The 21992-nt window shown below is 42.9% G+C and overlaps 1 protein-coding gene across 1 annotated transcript in view; it reads right to left on the bottom strand.

The window, feature by feature from the left end:
• The window catches only part of MROH1 (maestro heat like repeat family member 1), a 1587326-nt gene that overhangs the window by 205413 nt on the left and 1359921 nt on the right, over window positions 1-21992 (bottom strand). Inside the window, exon 35 of the mRNA XM_053715983.1 lies at window positions 20843-21042. Within this exon, the coding sequence (XP_053571958.1) occupies window positions 20843-21042 (200 nt within the window). The remainder of the gene's footprint in view (window positions 1-20842; window positions 21043-21992) is intronic.

Genomic DNA, 21992 nt, shown 5'->3' with positions numbered 1-21992 from the left:
TAAATAAGCCTTCCTTAGAAATGATTCAAGCTTCCTATATAAAGGATCCTTAAAAGAAGTACTATCTGCCGTAGGAATAGTAGTACGTTTAGCAAGAGTAGAAATAGCCCCATCAACTTTGGGGATTTTCTCCCAAAATTCTAATCTATCAGACGGCAAAGGGTACAATTTCTTAAACCTTGGAGAAGGAGTAAATTAAGTACCCAGACTATTACATTCCCTAGAAATAGCATAAAGAACTGGAAAAAATTCTGGAATAACTACATGAGGTTTAAAAACCGAATTTAAACGCTTACTAGTTTTAATATCAAGAGGACTAGACTCCTCCATATCTAATGCAATCAACACTTCTTTCAGTAAAGAACGAATAAACTCCATCTTAAACAAATATGAAGATTTATCAGTGTCAATATCTGAGGCAGAATCTTCTGATCCAGAAAGATCCTCATCAGAGATAGATAAGTCAGAATGATGGTGGTCATTTAAAAATTCATCTGATTTATGAGAAGTTTTAAAAGACCTTTTACGTTTACTAGAAGGAGGTATAACAGACAGAGCCTTCCGAATAGAATTAGAAACAAATTCTTTTATATTAACAGGAACATCCTGAACATTAGATGTTGACGGAGCAACAACAGGTAATGGATTATTACTAAGGGAAATATTATCTGCGTTTGATAGTTTATCATGACAACTAACACAAACTACAGCCGGAGGAACAGTTAGCATAAGTTTACAACAAATGCACTTAGCTTTGGTAGAACCGACATCAGGCAGCGTCTTTCCAGAAGTAGATTCTGATCCAGGGTCAGGTTGTGACATCTTGCAATATGTAATAGAAAAAACAACGTATAAAGCAAAATTATCAAATTCCTTAAATGACAGTTTCAGGAATGGGAAAAAATGCAAACAGAACAAGCCTCTAGAAACCAGAAGCAACTAAAAAGTGAGACTTAAGTAATGTAAAAAAAAAAACTGGCACCAAGTATGACGCCCACATATTTTTTAGCGCCAAAAACGTCTGTAACAAACACGAGAGTAAAAAATGACGCAACTACGTGAAAACTTCCGGCGTCAACTACGACGCCAGAAATGACGTTATTGACGTCAGACAAACGTCAATCTCGTGCCAAAAATGACGCAATAAATTCTAGCATTTTTTGCACCCGCGAGCCTAACAGCCCGCAATTTAGAGGAAAAAATTCAATGAAAATTTTAGGTAAGAAAAATATTAATTCATATGCATTTTCCCAAAAAATGAAACTGACAGTCTGAAAGAAGGAAAATAAACTGATTGACCTGAATCATAGCAAATATAGTATAAAACATATATTTAGAACTTTACATATAAAGTGCCAAACCATAGCTGAGAGTGTCATAAATAAAATAAGACTTACTTACCCAAAGACACTCATCTACATAAAGTAGATAGCCAAACCAGTACTGAAACGAGAATCAGTAGAGGTAATGGTATATAAGAGTATATCGTCGATCTGAAAAGGGAGGTAGGAGAAGAAATCTCTATGACCGATAACAGAGAACCTATTAAATAGATCCCCTAGAGGAAGACCATGGTATTCAATAGGCAATACTCTCTTCACATCCCTCTGACATTCACTGCACTCTGAGAGGAAAACCGGGCTTCAGCATGCTGCAAAGCGCATATCAACGTAGAATCTAGCACAAACTTACTTCACCAACTCCATGGGAGGCAAAGTTTGTAAAACTGAATTGTGGGTGTGGTGAGGGGTGTATTTATAGGTATTTTGAGGTTTGGGAAACTTTGCCCCTCCTGGTAGGAATGTATATCCCATACGTCACTAGCTCATGGACTCTTGCCAATTACATGAAAGAAAAGTTTTTTCAGTTTCAATAATACAATCTTAAGACACATTTTCTGTCAAAAATTCTTTCAGTTAGATTACCATATAATGAGGCTCTGGAGTGGACTCTATAAAATGCCTTGGCTTCATGGACAGAAAATCACTATTTTTCTAAGAAAGTGTGATCCTTCCACAAACAGAAAAATTAATCTGGAACCATAAAAACAAAGAGACACTTGTTGAGTCTTATCTAGTAGTTTATAGTATTCTATCATTTTCTTTTTATACTTCTATATGAACCTATAGGGTCCTAAAGAATGGATGGTTGTATGCAGTGCTTGTTTTGTAAAAGAAAAGGTTCCGGTACTTATTTATTATTGATTGATATATTCTGTTCAGTAACTTTGAAAAAAGCAAAGGGACAACATTATTTACAATATCTGATGTATTTTGCAGCCCCCTCTTGTGAAAACTAGAGTATTTACATGATGATTACATATATTGCCTGTTATGAGTTGGCAAATGTGGGGGTACTCAGAAAAGCAAAAAAAGCCCTGCTTGTATGGAGTGGTTGTCATGAGTGACATATGGAGACACATATCTATATATTAGCGACCCTTGCTACCATTAAGCATCTAGTAAAACCAAACCTTGTGAAATATTTCCTTTGTGTCCATTACCCAGGCTGCTGATTCGTACATCACATATGTTGCTTCTAATTTCTAGCCATGAGGACGTTCCAGTTTTCCAATACTTAGCAATACATGTTTTAGTAACTGCATACTATTCTGATAAAAGTGTTGATGTCTTTGTTGAATCTCCCCATATGTATGTATAGGAGAGACTGGAAGATTGTAAATTGAACGTTTTCTTCTAGGAGTGTGCTTAAGATTGCCAAATCTTCCTGACCCCCACACATTCCCACTACATGTGTCTATAAGTGCCCACTTCCCCGCATCCTCTATAACAGAGTCTGGTATGTGAATGTGATATATGTGATTCTCTTATTGGAGTCAGATACAATCTATAAGCTGTTTTTATTGCATTTTTCGTGTCTGCACTTAGGAGACCTTTACTAATTGAACTAAATATACTATCCCATGTATTCTTTCCCAAGTTTACTCCCAGGTCCTCATCCCATCTACAGTATCTCACAAAAGTGAGTACACCCCTCACATTTTTGTAAATATTTTAATATATCTTTTCATATGACAACACTGGAGACATGACACTTTGCTACAATGTTAAGTAGTGAGTATACAGACTATATAACAGTGTAAATTTGCTGTCCCCTTAAAATAACTCAACACACAGCCATTAATGTCTAAACCATTGGCAACAAAAGTGAGTACACCCCTAAGTGGAAATGTCCAAATTGGGCCCGGTTAGCCATTTTCCCTCCCCGGTGTCATGTGACTTGTTAGTGTTACAAGGTCTAAGGTGTGAATAGGGAGCAGGTGTGTTTAATTTGGTGTTATTGCTCTCACACTCTCTCATACTGGTCACTGGAAGTTCAACATGGCACCTCATGGCAAAGATCTCTCTGAGGATCTGAAAAAAAGAATAGTTGCTCTACATAAAGATGGCCTAGGCTGTAAGAAGATTGCCAAGACCCTGAAACTGAGCTGCAGCATGCGCGAAACGCGTCAGGCGTTCTCCACTGTGACCCTGTTTGTACTCTAACATTGGATTGTACAATAAACATTTCTTACCATAACAGATGCTACGACTTATTGGTGCTATTTCTCTTTCTTGACTTTATAAAATAAAGACAGCCAATTCCTGCTGAAAATAATCCACACCCAAAATAAAGTTTAATGAAAAACATAAACAGAAGATTCAAACTGAAACCGCTGCCTGAAGTACTTTTCTACCAAAAACTGCTTCAGAAGAAGAAAATACATCAAAATGGTAGAATTTAGTAAAAGTATGCAAAGAGGACCAAGTTGCTGCTTTGCAAATCTGATCAACCGAAGCTTCATTCCTAAACGCCCAGGAAGTAGAAACTGACCTAGTAGAATGAGCTGTAATCCTTTGAGGCGGAGTTTTACCCGACTCGACATAGGCATGATGAATTAAAGATTTCAACCAAGATGCCAAAGAAATGGCAGAAGCTTTCTGGCCTTTTCTAGAACCGGAAAAGATAACAAATAGACTAGAAGTCTTTCGGAAAGACTTAGTAGCTTCAACATAATATTTCAAAGCTCTAACAACATCCAAAGAATGCAACGATTTCTCCTTAGAATTCTTAGGATTAGGACATAATGAAGGAACCACAATTTCTCTACTAATGTTGTTGGAATTCACAACTTTAGGTAAAAATTCAAAAGAAGTTCGCAACACCGCCTTATCCTGATGAAAAATCAGAAAAGGAGACTCACAAGAAAGAGCAGATAATTCAGAGACTCTTCTGGCAGAAGAGATCGCCAAAAGGAACAAAACTTTCCAAGAAAGTAATTTAATGTCCAATGAATGCATAGGTTCAAACGGAGGAGCTTGAAGAGCCCCCAGAACCAAATTCAAACTCCAAGGAGGAGAAATTGACTTAATGACAGGTTTTATACGAACCAAAGCTTGTACAAAACAATGAATATCAGGAAGATTAGCAATCTTTCTGTGAAAAAGAACAGAAAGAGCAGAGATTTGTACTTTCAAAGAACTTGCGGATAAACCTTTAACTAAACCATCCTGAAGAAACTGTAAAATTCTCAGAATTCTAAAAGAATGCCAAGAAAAATGATGAGAAAGACACCAAGAAATATAAGTCTTCCAGACTCTATAATATATCTCTCTGGATACAGATTTACGAGCCTGTAACATAGTATTAATCACAGAGTCAGAGAAACCTCTTTGACCAAGAATCAAGCGTTCAATCTCCATACCTTTAAATTTAAGGATTTGAGATCCTGATGGAAAAAAGGACCTTGCAACAGAAGGTCTGGTCTTAGCGGAAGAGTCCACGGATGGCAAGAGGCCATCCGGACAAGATCCGCATACCAAAACCTGTGAGGCCATGCCGGAGCTATCAGCAGAACAAACGAGCATTCCTTCAGAATACTACTCTTGGAAGAAGAACTAGAGGCGGAAAGATATAGGCAGGATGATACTTCCAAGGAAGTGATAATGTATCCACTGCTTCCGCCTGAGGATCCCGGGATCTGGACAGATACCTGGGAAGTTTCTTGTTTAGATGAGACGCCATCAGATCTATTTCTGGAAGCTCCCACATTTGAACAATCTGAAGAAATACCTCTGGGTGAAGAGACCATTCGCCCGGATGCAACGTTTGGCGACTGAGATAATCCGCTTCCCAATTGTCTATACCTGGGATATGAACCGCAGAGATTAGACAGGAGCTGGATTCCGCCCAAACCAGAATTCGAGATACTTCTTTCATAGCCAGAGGACTGTGAGTCCCTCCTTGATGATTGATGTATGCCACAGTTGTGACATTGTCTGTCTGAAAACAAATGAACGATTCTCTCTTCAGAAGAGGCCAAGACTGAAGAGCTCTGAAAATTGCACGGAGTTCCAAAATATTGATCGGTAATCTCACCTCCTGAGATTCCCAAACTCCTTGTGCCGTCAGAGATCCCCACACAGCTCCCCAACCTGTGAGACTTGCATCTGTTGAAATTACAGTCCAGGTCGGAAGCACAAAAGAAGCCCCCTGAATTAAACGATGGTGATCTGTCCACCACGTTAGAGAGTGTCGTACAATCGGTTTTAAAGATATTAATTGAGATATCTTTGTGTAATCCCTGCACCATTGATTCAGCATACAGAGCTGAAGAGGTCGCATGTGAAAACGAGCAAAGGGGATCGCGTCCAATGCAGCAGTCATAAGACCTAGAATTTCCATGCATAAGGCTACCGAAGGGAATGATTGTGACTGAAGGTTTCGACAAGCTGAAATCAATTTTAGACGTCTCTTGTCTGTCAAAGACAGAGTCATGGACACTGAATCTATCTGGAAACCCAGAAAGGTTACCCTTGTCTGAGGAATCAATGAACTTACCCCAGGACACTCATCTACATGTTTGTAGAAAGCCAAACCAGTACTGAAACGAAAATCAGCAGAGGTAATGGTAAATAAATAAGAGTATATCGTCGATCTGAAAAGGGAGGTAAGAGATGAATCTCTATGACCGATAACAGAGAACCTATGAAATAGACCCCGTAGAAGGAGATCACTGCATTCAAAATAGGCAATACTCTCCTCACATCCCTCTGACATTCACTGCACGCTGAGAGGAAAACCGGGCTCCAACCTGCTGCGGAGCGCATATCAACGTAGAATCTAGCACAAACTTACTTCACCACCTCCATAGGAGGCAAAGTTTGTAAAACTGAATTGTGGGTGTGGTGAGGGGTGTATTTATAGGCATTTTAAGGTTTGGGAAACTTTGCCCCTCCTGGTAGGAATGTATATCCCATACGTCACTAGCTCATGGACTCTTGCTAATTACATGAAAGAAAAACCACCCTTGTAGCTGGAACAAGGGAACTCTTTTCCAGATTCACTTTCCATACGTGGGAACGTAGAAAAGACAGCAAGGTCTCTGTATGAGAGTTTGCTTGTTGAAAAGATGGCGTCTGAACCAATATGTCATCCAGGTAGAGAGCCACTGCAATTCCAAGAGCCCTGACCACTGCCAAGAGAGCCCCCAGAACTTTTGAGAAAATTCTGGGAGCTGTGGCAAGGCCAAATAGGAGAGCCACAAACTGAAAGTGATTGTCTTGAAATGCAAATCTCAGAAATTTGAGACGATCCCTGTGGATGGGAACATGAAGATACGCATTCCTTCAGGTCTATGGTCGTCATTAATGGACCCTCCTGTACCAAGGGGAGAATGGACCAAACGGTTTCCATTTTGAAGGATGGTACCTTGAGAAACATGTTTAGACACTTTAGGTCCAGGATAGGCTGAAAAGTGTCCTCTTTTTAGGGAACCACAAACAGATTTGAATAGAATTCCAGTCCCTGCTCTTTTACAGGAACTGGAACTATCACCCCCAGGGAAAAGAGGTCCTCTCTTTTTATCTGGTCTGCAGATAATCTTGAGATGAGAAACCTGCCCCTTGGAGGAAAGGTTTTGAATTCTATTTTGTAACCCTGAAACACTATGTCCACAGCCCAAGGATCAGGGACATCTTGTACCCATGCTTGATAAAACAGAGAAAGTCTGCCCCACACTTGATCTGGTCCCGGATCGAGGGCAAACCTTTCATGCTGATTTAGACTCAGCTGTGAGTTTCTTTGATTGCTTCACCTTGTTCCAAGACTGATTGGGCTTCTAAGAAGACTTGAAGAGTTCCTGCTTGGAAGAGGGAGAGGAAGGCTTTCCTCTGGAGTTACGAAAGGAATGAAAATTACTTTGACATCCTTTAGGTCTATTCTTCTTGTCATGCGGTAGGAAAGACCCTTACCCACCCGTAATGTCAGAGATTATTTATGCTAGGTGCGGTCCAAACAAGGTTTTACCCTTGTAAGGGAGCGCTAGAAGTTTGGACTTAGAAGTAACATCCGCTGACCCTGATTTTAGCCACAACGCTCTGCGAGCTAGTACAGGGAAGCCAGATATCTTGGCTCCTAGCTTAAAAACTTGCATGGTAGCATCAGAAATAAAGGAATTGGCTAGCTTGAGAGCCTTAATCCTATCTTGAAACTCCTCCAAAGGAGTCTCTACTTGAAGAGATTCAGACAAAGCATCGTACCAATAAGATGCCGCACTAGAGACAGTGGCAATACAAACTGCAGGTTGCCATTGGTAACCCTGATGAACATACATTTTCTTCAAATAAGCTTCCAGCTTTTTGTCCATTGGATCCTTAAAAGAGCAGCTATCCTCTATAGGAATAGTAGTTCTCTTAGCCAGAGTAGAAATAGCCCCTTCTACTTTGGGCACCATACACCAAGAATCCTTAATGGAGTCAGCGTCAGGAAACATCTTTTTAAAAACAGGAGACAGGGAAAAGGTATCCCTGGCTTCTCCCATTCCTGCGCAATAATCTCTGATGCACGGTCCGGAACAGAAACACCTCCACAGAGGAAGGAACATCAAAGTATTTATTAAGTTTATTTGATTTCTTATGGTTGACTACGACAGGCGGGTCAGAAGTCGGAGTCTTACAAAGTAGCCAAAACCTCCTTTAACAATACACAAAAGGTGTTCAAGCTTAAGTCTTAAGGATACTACTTCAGCATCAGATGAAGAAATTATACTGGCCGAATCTGAGATTTCATCCTCAGAAGCTACTGATGTATCCTCCTCATCAGACTTATGAGAAAGATTACCCTGCTTAGCGGAGATAGGAACAGAACCGTACTATCTGAATCTCTAGTCTTCTTCTTGCGTTTTCCTTTTTTCCTTGTAGCTAAGGAATGGAAGACAAAGCCTCAGATACCTGGGCAGCAATATCTGCAGGCAAATAAACTTCTCCAGGAGATTGAGAGGAACCGCAGGGCACTGTATGTGACGCCACTAAGGCATGGGACGTTTGAGGAGAAAGCCATGGCATTGTCTGAACAGCATCATCCTGAGAGACATGCGGCTCAGCATCAAAAAGTCTATTTTTATGTTTTAATGTCCTATCTAGACATGCAGAACAGAATTGCATAGGCAGCGCATCCTTTACAGCTTAATTAATGGTCCCACAGACAGAGAAGATAACGTTTTGTTTACACAACAAATTAACAGCCTCTACACCACGTTTTTACCAAGATGCCTACCTGCCACCAAAAAGCGTTTAGGAGTGTGAGAACATCTGGGACCTAGTCGGCTCTAAGACTCGCAGTCAGCTGCCTTCTCTGCTCAGAGGATTTAACAGAGTGACGTGACCGGGGATATTAAGCTGCGCAATTACTTTCACTTTGAGAGAAAAAAAGACGCGTGCTTTATACCCGGCAAAGGCTGAGACAGTTCCGTAGATAGAATCGGAATACTGTCAGACCTGAAAGCTGTATCTTCAAAGTTTCACTATACGGTTGCTATACACTGACATAACCTGTCTTATATATTAGAAAAAATAAATGTTTCTGAGCCACAAAAAGGGAGTTAACCCTTCCCAGTCTTTGAAGGAAGTTAACCACTAAAGTCTCCTGTCACATAACACAAGTGCCTGTCAACTGCCAATCAAAGATCCTGTATAAAGGATCCTATGTCCCAAATAAAGGTGCAGGGAGTTTTCTTAACCCCTCCAGTGCAAGTCTCCCAGCCCCAGAAGACAAAAGCACTTAACTGCACATCTAGCCGTCCAGGAGGACAGCTCACTGGGTGTGAAAGGACACCAAATTCTTACAGAGGCCTATTGAAGAAGGAAAGAACAGAGTAAACCTACTCTGGCTTTTTGTACTAGGGCAGCAACATGTTAGGAAAATGCAGCAATGCCCACCTTACAAGTTCCTAACTGCTTTAAAGCCACCACTACTCTACTAAAGAGATTGACGTGGATAACAGCTATACCCTGAATCTTGCTTGTAGCAAAAGAAATTACATTTTCTTCAGACACCAAAACTTCACCTCCTCCATTAACTGAAGCAAAGAGAATGACTGGGGATTGTGGGAAGGGAAGTGATACTTAACAGCTTTGCTGTGGTGCTCTTTGCCTCCTCCTGCTGGCCAGTAGTGATATTCCCAACAGTAATTGATGACGTTGTGGACTCTCCATATCTTAGGAAAGAAATGGGGGAAGTCACAGCCTGGAGTCTGGGAGACATATATTTGATTTTACAATTTATTTTGTATTTTATAAATAACCTTCACAGACCAATGCCCAGAACATTTCCTACAAAAAATACACCAGATCTTACAGAGAGAACTAATCAGACAATCATATACAGTCTGAGTTACACTTGTCTTACAGCTAAATAACATGCATCCGTATACCGGAGGCACTGATCATCCAATAATCATGTCATGTTACTGATAAGTGATAGAACTTTCTGTTCCGTCAGGCATAGCCGAGTACACAGCCAGACCAGAGCACACAGCCAGACCTGAGTACACAGCGAGACCTAAGTACACAGCCAGACCTAAGTACACAGCCAGACCTGAGTACACAGCCAGACCTGAGTACACAGCCAGACCTAAGACTAAACTTACAGTTTGTTATGTAGTAATTACAGATAATCAACGTCATCAATTACTGTTGGGAATATCACTCCTGGCCAGCAGGAGGAGGCAAAGAGCACCACAGCCAAACTGTCAAGTATCACTTCCCTTCCCACAAAACCCAGTCATTCGACCGAAGGTAATGGATAAAATGGAGTACGACAAAGGTGTAGAGGTGCCTGAGGTTTAATAAAAAAAAATAATCTAAAAATAAAGGGTGAGGTCGTGGACTCACCATATCCAGAAATAAATAAATTTATCAGGTAAGCATAAATTTTGTTTTCTTTCCTATAATATGGTGAGTCCACAACATCATCAATATCTCTTCACAAGAGAGGCTGACCTAAAAAAATCAAATTGATATAATTTGGAAAAAGTGTGCAAAGAAGACCAAGTTGCAGCCTTGCAAAACCGATCCACAGAAGCTTCATTTGTGAAAGCCCAAGAAGAAGAGACAGCCCTCGTGTAATGAGCCATAACTCTCTCAGGAGACTGCAGCCCCGCAGTCTGAAAAGCAAACAAATTAAACTTCTCAACCAGAGGAAAGAGAAGTAGCAGTAGCTTTCTGTTACAGACAAAACAGAAGAAAAAATATAAAGCACGCACAACATTCAAATTGTGCACACACAGTCCTCAAGAGATAAGAATGAGGACACAGAGAGGGAACAAAATTTTCCAAACAATATTTCCACTTAAGATAAATAACCGCCTTATCCGAAATAAGATAAAGCGAGACACACTGCAAAGCCGAGAATACCTAAACTCACTGAGCAGAAGATATAGCAGAAAAAAGAAAAACTTCCAAGATAAAATTTTAAAATCTATGGAATGCTATGGCTCAAACTGAGCAAAAAAAGGGGGTGTTGTTAAAGATACTGACACTCTCTGTCTCTAATTAGCTGACCCAAAAAGATTGGTATACCTCCTAACTACCAATCAGGACAACAGTGCATAGAAGTGGTGTATGGGTAGCGCTACCCACTCTATGCTTTCACTAGCGCTACCCATACACCACTTCTATGCACTTATGGCTCAAACTGAGCCAGCTGCAAAACCTTAAAACCAAGGTTAAAGCTCCAAAAGGAGCAACAGACTTAAACACAGGCCTGATACTAACCAGGGTCTGACATAAAGATTACACGCCTGGCACATCCGCCAGACACTAGTGTAAAAAAAAGATAACGCAGAAATCTGACCCCTTAGAGAACTGACTGACAAAACCATCCTCCAGACCTTCCTGGACAAAGAGCAAAACCACTAGGAATCCTGACCCTACTTCCAAGAGCAGTCCTGGGATTCACACCAATCAGGTAATTTACACTATACCGTATGGTAAAATATACCAGTAACAGGCTTGCGAGCCTGAACCATGGTCTCAATGACTGATTCAGAAAAACCACTCTTAGACAGAACTAAGCATTCAATCTCCAAGCAGAAAGCTTCAGAGAAAACGAAAATTGGATGAAAGAATGGAACCTGAATTAGAAGGTCCTTCCTCAGGAACAACCACCAAGGTGGAAGAAATACATCTCTGCTAAGTTTGTATACCAGATCCTGCTAGACTAAGCAAGAACTATTAAAATACCGATGCTCAATCCCATTTGATACGAGCAATGACTCGTGGAAGGAGAGCAAACTGAGGAACAGGGATGTCAGACTGAAATCCCAAGGAATTGCCAGGGTATTTAACAGAGCAGCCTGCTGATCTCTTGACCTTTAACATAACTTGGAAGCTTGGGAACACCTCTGGGAGAAGCACCCACTCCCCGGGATGAAAAACCTTACTGCTCAAGAAGTCTGCTCCCGGTATTCACTCCAAAAATGTGAATAGTAGATAAACAACGAATGTGAGCGTCCGCCCACCAGACAATCCACGCCAACCATGGCTAAGAAACTCCAGGTTCCTCCCAGGTGGTTAATGTAAACCACTGAGATGAAATTGTTCAACTAGAACCTAAAAAAACGTTTAAGACAACTGAGGCCAAGCCATCAGAACATTGTAGATCACTCTCAACTCCAAGATGGTTATGGGGAGAGCAGAAACCTCCCAAGTCCATAGTCACCAACCCAACAGGCTAGCGACCGTGGTCACTATTACTCTGGAAGGGCTCTGGAAGCATGTGACCCCAGACAGATGCTCCTGAGAAAACCAAAAGATTCTGGAGAATGTGGGCAACAATCCCGCTACCTCTCTCAAGCTAAGCGAGCGCTCTACCGCTAATTCACCTCTCTGATCCACAGGGAAGAATCTCATGTAGACAGATCTAAATCTATCCTCCAAGACAGAGCCACAAGATCCCCGGTCCACTATCTGAACATGCAGAACATCAGACTCTCAGATGGAATCAAGCAAAGGGATGATATCCAATGAAGCAACCATCAGACCAAATACCTCCATACATTGAGCCACTGAAGGAACAAACAGTAGAGTACCGAAAGAGGCAAGAGGAAAGAATCATCTATTTTCTAACCTTTGTCAAAAATATTTTCAGAGATAGGGAAACTAATATGGTCCCTAAGAAACTACCCGTGTAGCTGGAACAAGGGAACTAATTTTCAGATTCACTTCCATCGGTGGGAATGAAGAAACACAACAAGATCTCTGTATGAGAGTTTGCTTGTTGACAAGATAGCACCTGAACCATTAAAACGTCCAGGAAGGGCATCACCCAGCGCAAAGTCCTGATCCAAGCGGCGATAAGTCTTCATCCAGACGGCCTCTTCAATCTTTATACCGGCGGCTAAATTCTCATCTAAGCGGCGAGAAGTCTTCATCCAGGCGGCCTCTTCAATCTTCATCCAGGCGGCATCTTCTATCTTGATCCCAGAGGCGCGGAGCGGGTCCATCCTGAAGACATCCGGCGCGGAGCATCCTCTTTATACGCCGCCGTACACTGGATCTTCAATGCAAGGGAGGCGATTCAAGGTGGCGTCCCTTGCATTCCTATTGGCTGAAAACTTTAATCAGCCAATAGGAATTAGGGTTGCTAAAATCCTATTGGCTATTCAAATCATAGGATTTAAGCAGCCCTAATTCCTATTGGCCGATTCAAAATTTTCAGCCAATAGGAATGCAATGGACGCCATCTTGAATCGCGTCCCTTGCATTGAAGATTCAGTGTACGGCGGCGACCCTATGAAGAGGATGCTCCGCGCCGGATGTCTTCAGGATGGACCCGCTCCGCGCCTCCGGGATTAAGATAGAAGATGCCGCCTGGATGAAGATTGAAGAGGCCGCCTGGATGAAGACTTCTCGCCGCTTGGATGAGGACTTAGCTGCCGGTATAAAGATTGAAGAGGCCGTCTGGATGAAGACTTCTCGCCGCTTGGATCAGTACTTTGCCACCGGGATGAAGATTGAAGAGGCCGTCTGGATGAAGATCGTTCAAGCGGGACACCAAACACTGTAAACTGTAAATTTATTCTAGATTAGGCTTTTTATTTTGGGGTGGTTTAGAATAGGAATAATCTTTATTTTTTTGGACAATTTTTTTTTTTTGTAATGGTAGTTTTTTTAAATTTTTTGTGATTTTAGTGTTTTTTTATTATTTGTAATGTTAGGTTTTAGTGTAAGGTAGCTTAGGTTTTAGTGTAAGGTAGCTTAGGTTTTATTTCACAGGTAAGTTTGTATTTATTTTAACTAGGTAGTTAGTAAATAGTTAATAACTATTACTAACTAGTCTACCTAGTTAAAATAAATACAAAAATACCTGTGAAAAAAAAATAAAACCTAAGCTAGCTACAATATAACTATTAGTTATATTGTAGCTATCGTAGGTTTTATTTCACAGGTAAGTATGTATTTAGTTTTAAATAGGTATTATTTAGTTAATAATAGTAACTAATTTAGATCTAATTTCATTATGTTAAAGTTGGGCCGTGTTAGGGTTAGGTTTAGGGTTACGTTAGGGTTAGGGTTACATTAGGGTTAGGTTTAGGGGTTAATATAGTTTAATTTAGGTTGTTGCAATGTGGGGGGCTGGTGGTTTAGGGGTTAATCTGTATTTAGTTAATAATTATAAGTTTAATTTAGATCTATTTTAATTATGTTAAAGTTAGGGGGTGTTAGGGTTGGGTTAGGGGTTAATAGTTTAATTTAGGTTGTTGCGATGTGGGGGCTGGCGGTTTAGGGGTTAGTTTTATTTAGTGGTAGTGATGTGGGAGGCCAGATGTTTAGGGGTAAATAGCTTTATTTAGGTGGTGGTGTTATCGGGAGCAGCAGATTAGGGGTTAATAACTGTAGGCAGGCGTCGGCGATGTCAGGGGCAGCAGATTAAGGGTGTTTAGACTCGGGGTTTATGTTAGGGTGTTCGGTTTAAACTGTCTTATTTTCCCCATAGACATCAATGGGGCTGCGTTATGGAGCTTTTGTTTCCACGATCGCAGGTGTTAGACTTTTTTTGCCGTCTCTCCCCATTGATGTCTATGGGGAAAGCGTGCACGAGGACGTCAAACACAGTGCTTGTTTTGGGAGCGGTATGGAGCATAAAATCTATACATCGCCCGCACAAGCAGTGTTTTTTTAAACTTGTAATGGCAGCGCTATAGGGAATTAAATAACGCAACATTTGTGACGTTCTTTACTTTCCCAATATCGCTCAAAACATTTAATCTAGGTGTCTTATGTAGCAATGACAGCAAGAACTGCACTCAGCACAGAGTTCTGCAGGCTGTGCAATAGGAGGGATCTATTAAACAAAGCTCTGTTTTGCATAAATTGTCAGTCTTATAACTAAATATGCGTTAGGTAATTCATGTTAATGTGGAGAGAAAGGGAGAAGGGAGTCAGCAAAGAACAGGAACGAGAAAGGAGCTGAGCATTAGGTATTGTGATCCCCCATAACACAGCTACAAGAAGACAGAAGCAGGGAAATCAGAAAACAAGGCAAAGACACGTGAAGAGAGAGTTTAGGGACAAGAGTATAAAAACATAAATGATGCTTACCTGATTATTTCATTTCCATCTGTGGGAGGAGAGTCCACTGCTTCATTCACTTGTGGGAATTAAGAACCTGGCCACCAGGAGGAGGCAAATTCACCCCAGCCAAAGGCTTAATTACCTCCCCCACTCCCCTCATCCCCCAGTCATTCTGCCGAGGGAACAAGGAACAGTAAAAGAAATATCAGGGTATAAATGGTGCCAGAAGAATTAAATTAAATTTAGTTCCGTCCACCAGAGAAATGGGTGGGGGCAGTGGACTTCCCTCCCACAGATGGAAATGAAATTATCAGGTAACCATCATTTATGTTTTCCATCTTAATGAGAGAAGAGTCCACTGCTTCATTTAATACTTGTGAGAAAAAATACCCAAGCTCTAGCGGACACTGAATGAAAAAAAACGGGAGGGCAAAAGGAGGTGGACCCTAAACTGAGGGCACCACAGCCTGCAGAACCTTTCTCCCAAAAGCTGCTTCCGCCAAAGCAAAAACGTCAAATTTATAAAACTTTGCAAAAGTATGTAAGGAAGACCAAGTGGCCGCCTTACAAATCTGCTCCATAGAGGCCTCATTCTTAAAGGCCCAAGAAAAGGCCACAGCTCTAGTTGAGTGAGCCGTAATCCTCTGAGGAGGCTTCTGTCCCACTGTCTCATATCCCAGACTAATCATACTCCTCAACCAAAAGGATAGTGAAATAGCAGAGGCCCTTTGCCCCCTGCGTTTCCCTGAATACACAACAAATAAGGACGAAGTCTGTCTAAACTCCTCTGTGGCCTGAAGATAAAACTTCGAAGCCTGAACCACTTCCAGATTATAAAGTAACCTTTCCTTTGAAGAAGAAGGGTTAGGACACAAAGAAAGAACTACTATTTCCTGATTGATGTTACGACTCGACACCACCTTGGGTAGGAATCCCAATCCAGTGCGAAGAACAGCCTTATCAGCATGAAAAACTAAGTAGGGAGGCTCACATTGCAAGGCCACCAACTCGGAGACTCTGCGTGCTGATGCAATAGCCAGTAGGAATAGGACTTTCCATGAAAGAATCTTAATGTCAAGCGCATGCATAGGCTCAAACGGAGCCCTCTGCAAAACCTTAAGAACCAAGTTTAAGCTCCAAGGAGGAGCCGAATTCCTAAAGACAGGCCTGATCCTAACCAGTGCCTGAACAAAGGACTTATTGTCAGGAAGCTCCGCAAGCTTCTTATGCAACAGTACAGATAAAGCCGAAATCTGTCCCCTTTGGGAACTGGCGGCAAGACCCTTATTCAGACCATCTTAGAGAAAGGCCAAAATCCTGGATACCCTGACCTTGTGCCAGGAGTATCCTCATTCCTCACACCAGGACAAGTAGGCCCTCCACACCTTGTGGTAGATGCGTCGAGTGACCGGCGTCCTGGCCTGAACGAGTGTGTCAATCACTCTTTCCGAAAATACTCTCTTGGCTAAGACTAGATGTTTAATCTCCACGCAGTCAGCCTCAGAGAATCGATATTTGGATGTAAAAAAGGATCTTAAACCAGCAGATCCATGCAACAAGGTAACCTCCATGATGGAGATGATGACATGCCCACCAGATCCGCAAAGCACATCCTCCGCGGCCACAGCGGAGCAATCAGAATAGCTGAAGCTTGCTCCTGCTTGATGCGGGCCACTACACGAGGTAGAAGAGGCAACGGTGGAAATATGTAAATTAGGTTGAAGTTCCAGGGCATCTCCAAGGCATCTATCAGTTCTGCCTGGGGATCCCTGGATCGCGACCCGTATCTGGGTAGCTTGCAATTGAGTCTGGACGCCATTAGATCTATCTCAGGAGTCCCCCATCTGTTGCAGATCTCCGCGAACACCTCAGAATGGAGAGACCATTCCCCTGGATGAAACGACTGTCTGCTCAGAAAATCCGCTTCCCAGTTGTCCACACCCGGAATGTGGATTGCTGAGAGCCAACAATTGTGAGTCTCTGCCCATTCCAGAATCCGAGATACTACTTATGTAAGCCACCGAGGTAATGTCCGACTGGAATCTGATGAATCGGGGCGACCCCAGAAGGGGCCAAGCCCTCAGAGCGTTGAATATTCTGGAACTTCGAACTCCTCTCGAGTCCATCTGCCCTGTGCATTTCTGGCACCCCAAACAGCTCCCCATCCTGATAGACTTGCATTCGTGGTCACAATCTCCCAGGATGGTCTCAAGAAGGAAGTCCCCTGAGACAGCTGCCCCGTTCGAGTCCACCAATATAGGGACTCCCTCACTGGTCCGTCCAGAGATATCTGTTGGGACAGATCTGAATGATCGCCATTCCATTGTGTCAACATGCACAGCTGAAGAGGTCTGAGATGGAACCTGGCGAATGGAATGACATCTATATTGGATACCATGAGCCTGATCACCTCCATACACCTGGCCACAGATGTCCTGGAGGATGTCTGAAGAGCTAGACAGATGGACGCAAGTTTGCAACTTCTCTGATCTGTCAAGAATATCTTCATGACTGAAGAATCTATTATGGTACCCAGGAATTCCACCCTGTTGCTGGGGACCAATAAACTCTTTCCTTCGTTTATCTTCCACCCGTGGGACTGAAGGAGAAGAAGAAGAGCTATTGAGTGATCCTCTGCAAGCCTGTAGGACGGAGCCTGGACCAGGATATCGTCCAGATAAGGAGCCACTGCAATCCCCCTGGCTCTCGCTACCGCGAGTAGAGCTCCCAAAACCTTTGTAAAGACTCTTGGGGCAGTCGCCAGACCAAACGGAAGGGCCACAAACTGGAAGTGCTGGTCCAAGAAGGCGAACCTTTGAAACCTGAAGTGATCCCTATGGATTAAACTGCGAAGTTAAGCGTCCTTCAGGTCTATAGTTGTCATGAATTGCCCCTCTTGAACCAGGGGCAAAATTGACCTGATCGTCTCCATTTTGAACGATGGAACTGACAAAAACTTGTTTAGGACCTTTAGGTCCAGAATTGGACAAAACGTGCGCTCCTTCTTTGGGACCACGAAAAGGTTTGAATAATACCCCAGGCCTCTTTCTGACGGAGGGACTGGGACGATTACCCTGAGAGATGAGAGATCCCTCACACACCCTAGGAAGCCGTCTCTCTTTTCTGGCCTTGAAGATATGTTTGACAGGAGGAACCTGCCTCTGGGCGGATATGATTTGAAACCTATCCTGTAGCCCTGGGTTACAACCTCCAGAACTCAAGGGTCTATAACGTCTCTTCTCCAGGCCTCCGCAAAAAGGAATAGTCTGCACCCTACATGATCCGAGGACGGATCGGGGGCCGCCCCTTCGTGCCGACTTTGACTCGGCGGGCTTCTTATTCTGCTTGGACTTGTTCCAAGAGTTAGCTGGTTTCCAAGATTCCTTGGACTGCTCAGACTTTGCGGCAGGCTGCTGGCACTGAGACTTGTCCGAATGAAATGGAACAAAAAGTAGAACCCTTAGGTTTAGCCTTCTTATCCTAAGGCAAGAAGGCACCCTTGACCATAGATATGATGGAATTCAGGCCCGAGCCAAACAAAACTTTTCCCTTGAACGGAAGGGAAAGCAATTAAGATTTAGAAGTCATGTCAGCAGACCACAACTTTAGCCACAGAGCACAGCGGGCTAAAACAGAGAAACCTGATGTCTTAGCATTCAGGCGAATAATCTGCATGTTAGCCTCACAAATGAACAAATGCGCTACCCTTAAGGCCTTAATTCGTTCTAGAATCTCATTGAGGGGAGTCTCCACCTCGACCATTGCTGATAGAGCGTCACACCAGTAGGCAGCCACAGCATCCACTGCAGCGACCGCTGCCGCAGGTTGAAAAACGAACTCCGTGAGTTGGAACATCTTCCGCAACATGGACTCCATCTTTTTATCCATGGGTTCCTTGAAAAAGAAGCTATCCTCTAGCGGAATAGTCGTTCTCTTAGCGAGCGTGGAGATAGCACTATCCACCTTAGGGACGGTTCCCCACAGTTCAAGCTGCGCTTACGGAACAAGTAATAGCCTTTTAAAAGAAGAAGAGGGGGAAAAGGGCATAGCCAAGTTTTTCCCATTCAGTCTTAATAATGTTAGCCATTTTCACGGGAACTGGGAAGGCCTGGGGCTCTACTCTGTCGTTGTAAACCCTGTCAAGTTTAGGGATCGAAGGTTCCTCTGGTAGTTTCGGTTCCGGAACCTCCAATGTAGAAAGTACCTCTTTTAGCAGAAAAGGGAAAAAGCTCAATTTTAAATTTAAAATCTGGTTCCTCCGAGGACGGAGGCTTAGAAGTAGCCGATTCCGACCCAGAGGCGACATCCTCCGATAAGTCGGAGTTGTCCTCAGCGGGTAATCTGAGACATCCAGCGGAGTCAAAGACCCCTGAGAAGGATAGCATTGCCGTTCCTTCCGCTTAGTAGGGCGAGGCATAGCATTAATGACTGCCAAAACCGCCGTCTGTAAATGAACGGCGAAGTCTGGCGGCCAAAGGGCCCCTCCCGTGGGAGGATTAGTAGTGCCCTGGGGAACTGCTTGTGTAATCGGAGATGATTGCAGGGAACGCAGCTCGCGGGGTGGAGAACCCTCAGAGGTGGGCGGCTCAGTCGCACTAAATATTTCATTCTTTTTAGATATAGCAATATTGTCAAAGCATGTGGAACAGAGTTGAGCAGGCGGTTCAACTGAAACCTCCTCACAATATACACAGTAAGTAGGTTTAGATAAAGAGGGAGTATCCTCCAATATATCAGAGTCCTCCATAGCTTGCGCATCTATTGCGGACTTGATAAAAAGTTAAATGGCACCTTTATATCCTATGACCCGGACTACAAGAAACAGCTTTCATCTCCTCCGAACGCAGGTCGAGAAAGAGGAAGTTATAGAGGCCACACCCGGTCTCATGGAGTGCCATGCAGGACCGCCACTGCACTCGAGAGAGAAATGCACCAAAAAAATCCTTCCTCAATCTCTCGTTAAGTAAACTGACTGTTTCACACTGACAGAGCCTCATCTCACAAAAATGCAGCAGAAACACAATAAACAATATTATGTACCATAAAATCCCCCCTGTTGAATAACCCCCTTCCGAGGGTATTACCCTAGATTCTATAAAGATAAAGGAGCCACACTGTGACCCTGTCTTCTTACGTTATCAAATATATATAAATGAAATGATCTTACCAGAATCAACGCCGTGGAACAGGAACACGGCCTTTCAAGTGTGACAAGGTAGTAGCATCGCTCCTGACATGGACTTAAGAGAAGAAAAGCAGGCAGTAAAACTCATCAACGCTGATTGCTAATGGAGCTGTTAATCTGAGTCGGGATGGGTTCGCAAAAAGAATCTCCGTGCATCTCCGGACTCTAACATTCACTCATGCTCTCACCGAGAGGCTGACAGAGCTACTTAAAATTCCAGTCCCATTTCAAGAGTAGTACCCTCCATAAGAGACTACTCTGAATCTCCTGACACTTCTCTGGCAACCTCCTGTAACGAGAGGCAAAGAATGACTGGGGGATGAGGGGAGTTGGCTTTGGCTGGGATGTCTTTGCCTCCTCCTGGTGGCCAGGTTCTTAATTCCCACAAGTAATGAATGAAGCAGTGGACTCTCCTCCCATTAAAATGGAAATAATCTGCACATATACACATAATAAAAACATATGGGATAGGGGTACAGACAACCTTCCTGCCAGGCCCAGAGTACAACATGGGACTTTAGGCAACAGCTGGAGGGTAAAACAGGCCTAACATCTCTATTTATATGACATCTACCTGCTCACCTCCCTGAGGACCCCACTTAACCCCTAAGAAAGCAGCCACAGACTTATTTACCCACAAACCAAAAATAATAATTACTAATGCAACCAGGGTTTGTTTATCTTTCCTGATGGCTGAATGCTGAGGTTGTAAGGAGCCAAACAATGCAGGACTACAACAGGTAGTAGCTGATGTGGAGGAGGGCGTTAAACACAATACACTAATGCCTGATTCTACTATTACCTGCAGGGGTCCAGGATCTTTGTAGGTGGTGAGGAGTTGGAGTTTCTCTTGTCCTTGGAAGGTCCTAGATTCTTAGGCAGCTGAACCCCAACCATGGAGCTGACACGGAGCAGCAGAGAGATAAACAGCCGAGGGTAAAGCTCCTGCACTGCAGGGGAAGCCTCTGGGACCGACAGGATCTCACGCAGACCACAAGTAGTCTAAGAGCAGAAGATTAGGCACACAAATAAGAAGAAGGTCAGAAGTGTTTAAGCCCTAGCGATGTCTTATCAGCTTCTAACTCTCCCCCCTTACCCACCTGCACCTACAAGAACTACCAGCCCAATGGAAATATGTACGTATGGCACAAACACAGAAATCACTTATTTATTAACAGAAAAAAAAAAAAAACAATTACAAAGTTATGACGGGTTATTGGGAAGCCTATTGTTACCCACAAGATATCATAGAGGCTTCTGCCCTAAATGCAGAATTAAGTCAGCTTTATTTCTAATGGCAGTCCATTCATAACCTATGGGAAATACTTCACCTGGCCACCAGAAGGAGGAAAAGACACCCAAAACAAAGCATTAAATATCCCTCCCACTTCCCATAACCTCTCAGTAATTATTTGCCTCATGTCATGGAGGTAGGCAGAGAGAGGTGCTCTGTTGAAGATACAGCTTTTTATTGTCCTCAATGAAATGTTTCCTGCAAGAGAGGACAGGGGAGTTTTTAATAGCCATGTATTCCTCCTGGTAGAGTTTTGGTGTGTACTAGCTTCTGCATGTTTCAGGGAAGTTACACCGATTTTCCTTTGTATTACAGGACCCACTCTGGAGAAAGAATAACTCTGCTAGCAACTGGGTAAGTCCTATTCTCCCTTCCTCCCCCACTAATGGCTTGTTGCCTATGTGTTGGGGGCAGTGGACAGTTTACCAGCAAATTTGATCATGTCCTCATATGCAGGGAAGGGAGTGATAAAGTTTATTTAAAACATATTTGGGACATATGGCTGCTTATGAGACCTCAAGTGTAGGTCGTCAGCAGCAAGCTTGCATGATTAAAGTGAAAGAACACCATAGAAGCGGCATTGGATCTTCTGACAAGACATTCAGACCCAGTGCACGCCGCTATAGCTATATTCAGTCTCTCGGAGGGGTTAATCTGC

Source organism: Bombina bombina, chromosome 5 (assembly GCF_027579735.1).
Source record: "Bombina bombina isolate aBomBom1 chromosome 5, aBomBom1.pri, whole genome shotgun sequence".
NCBI classification, from domain to species: domain Eukaryota; kingdom Metazoa; phylum Chordata; class Amphibia; order Anura; family Bombinatoridae; genus Bombina; species Bombina bombina.
This window is presented reverse-complemented; position numbering and strand designations above follow the sequence as displayed.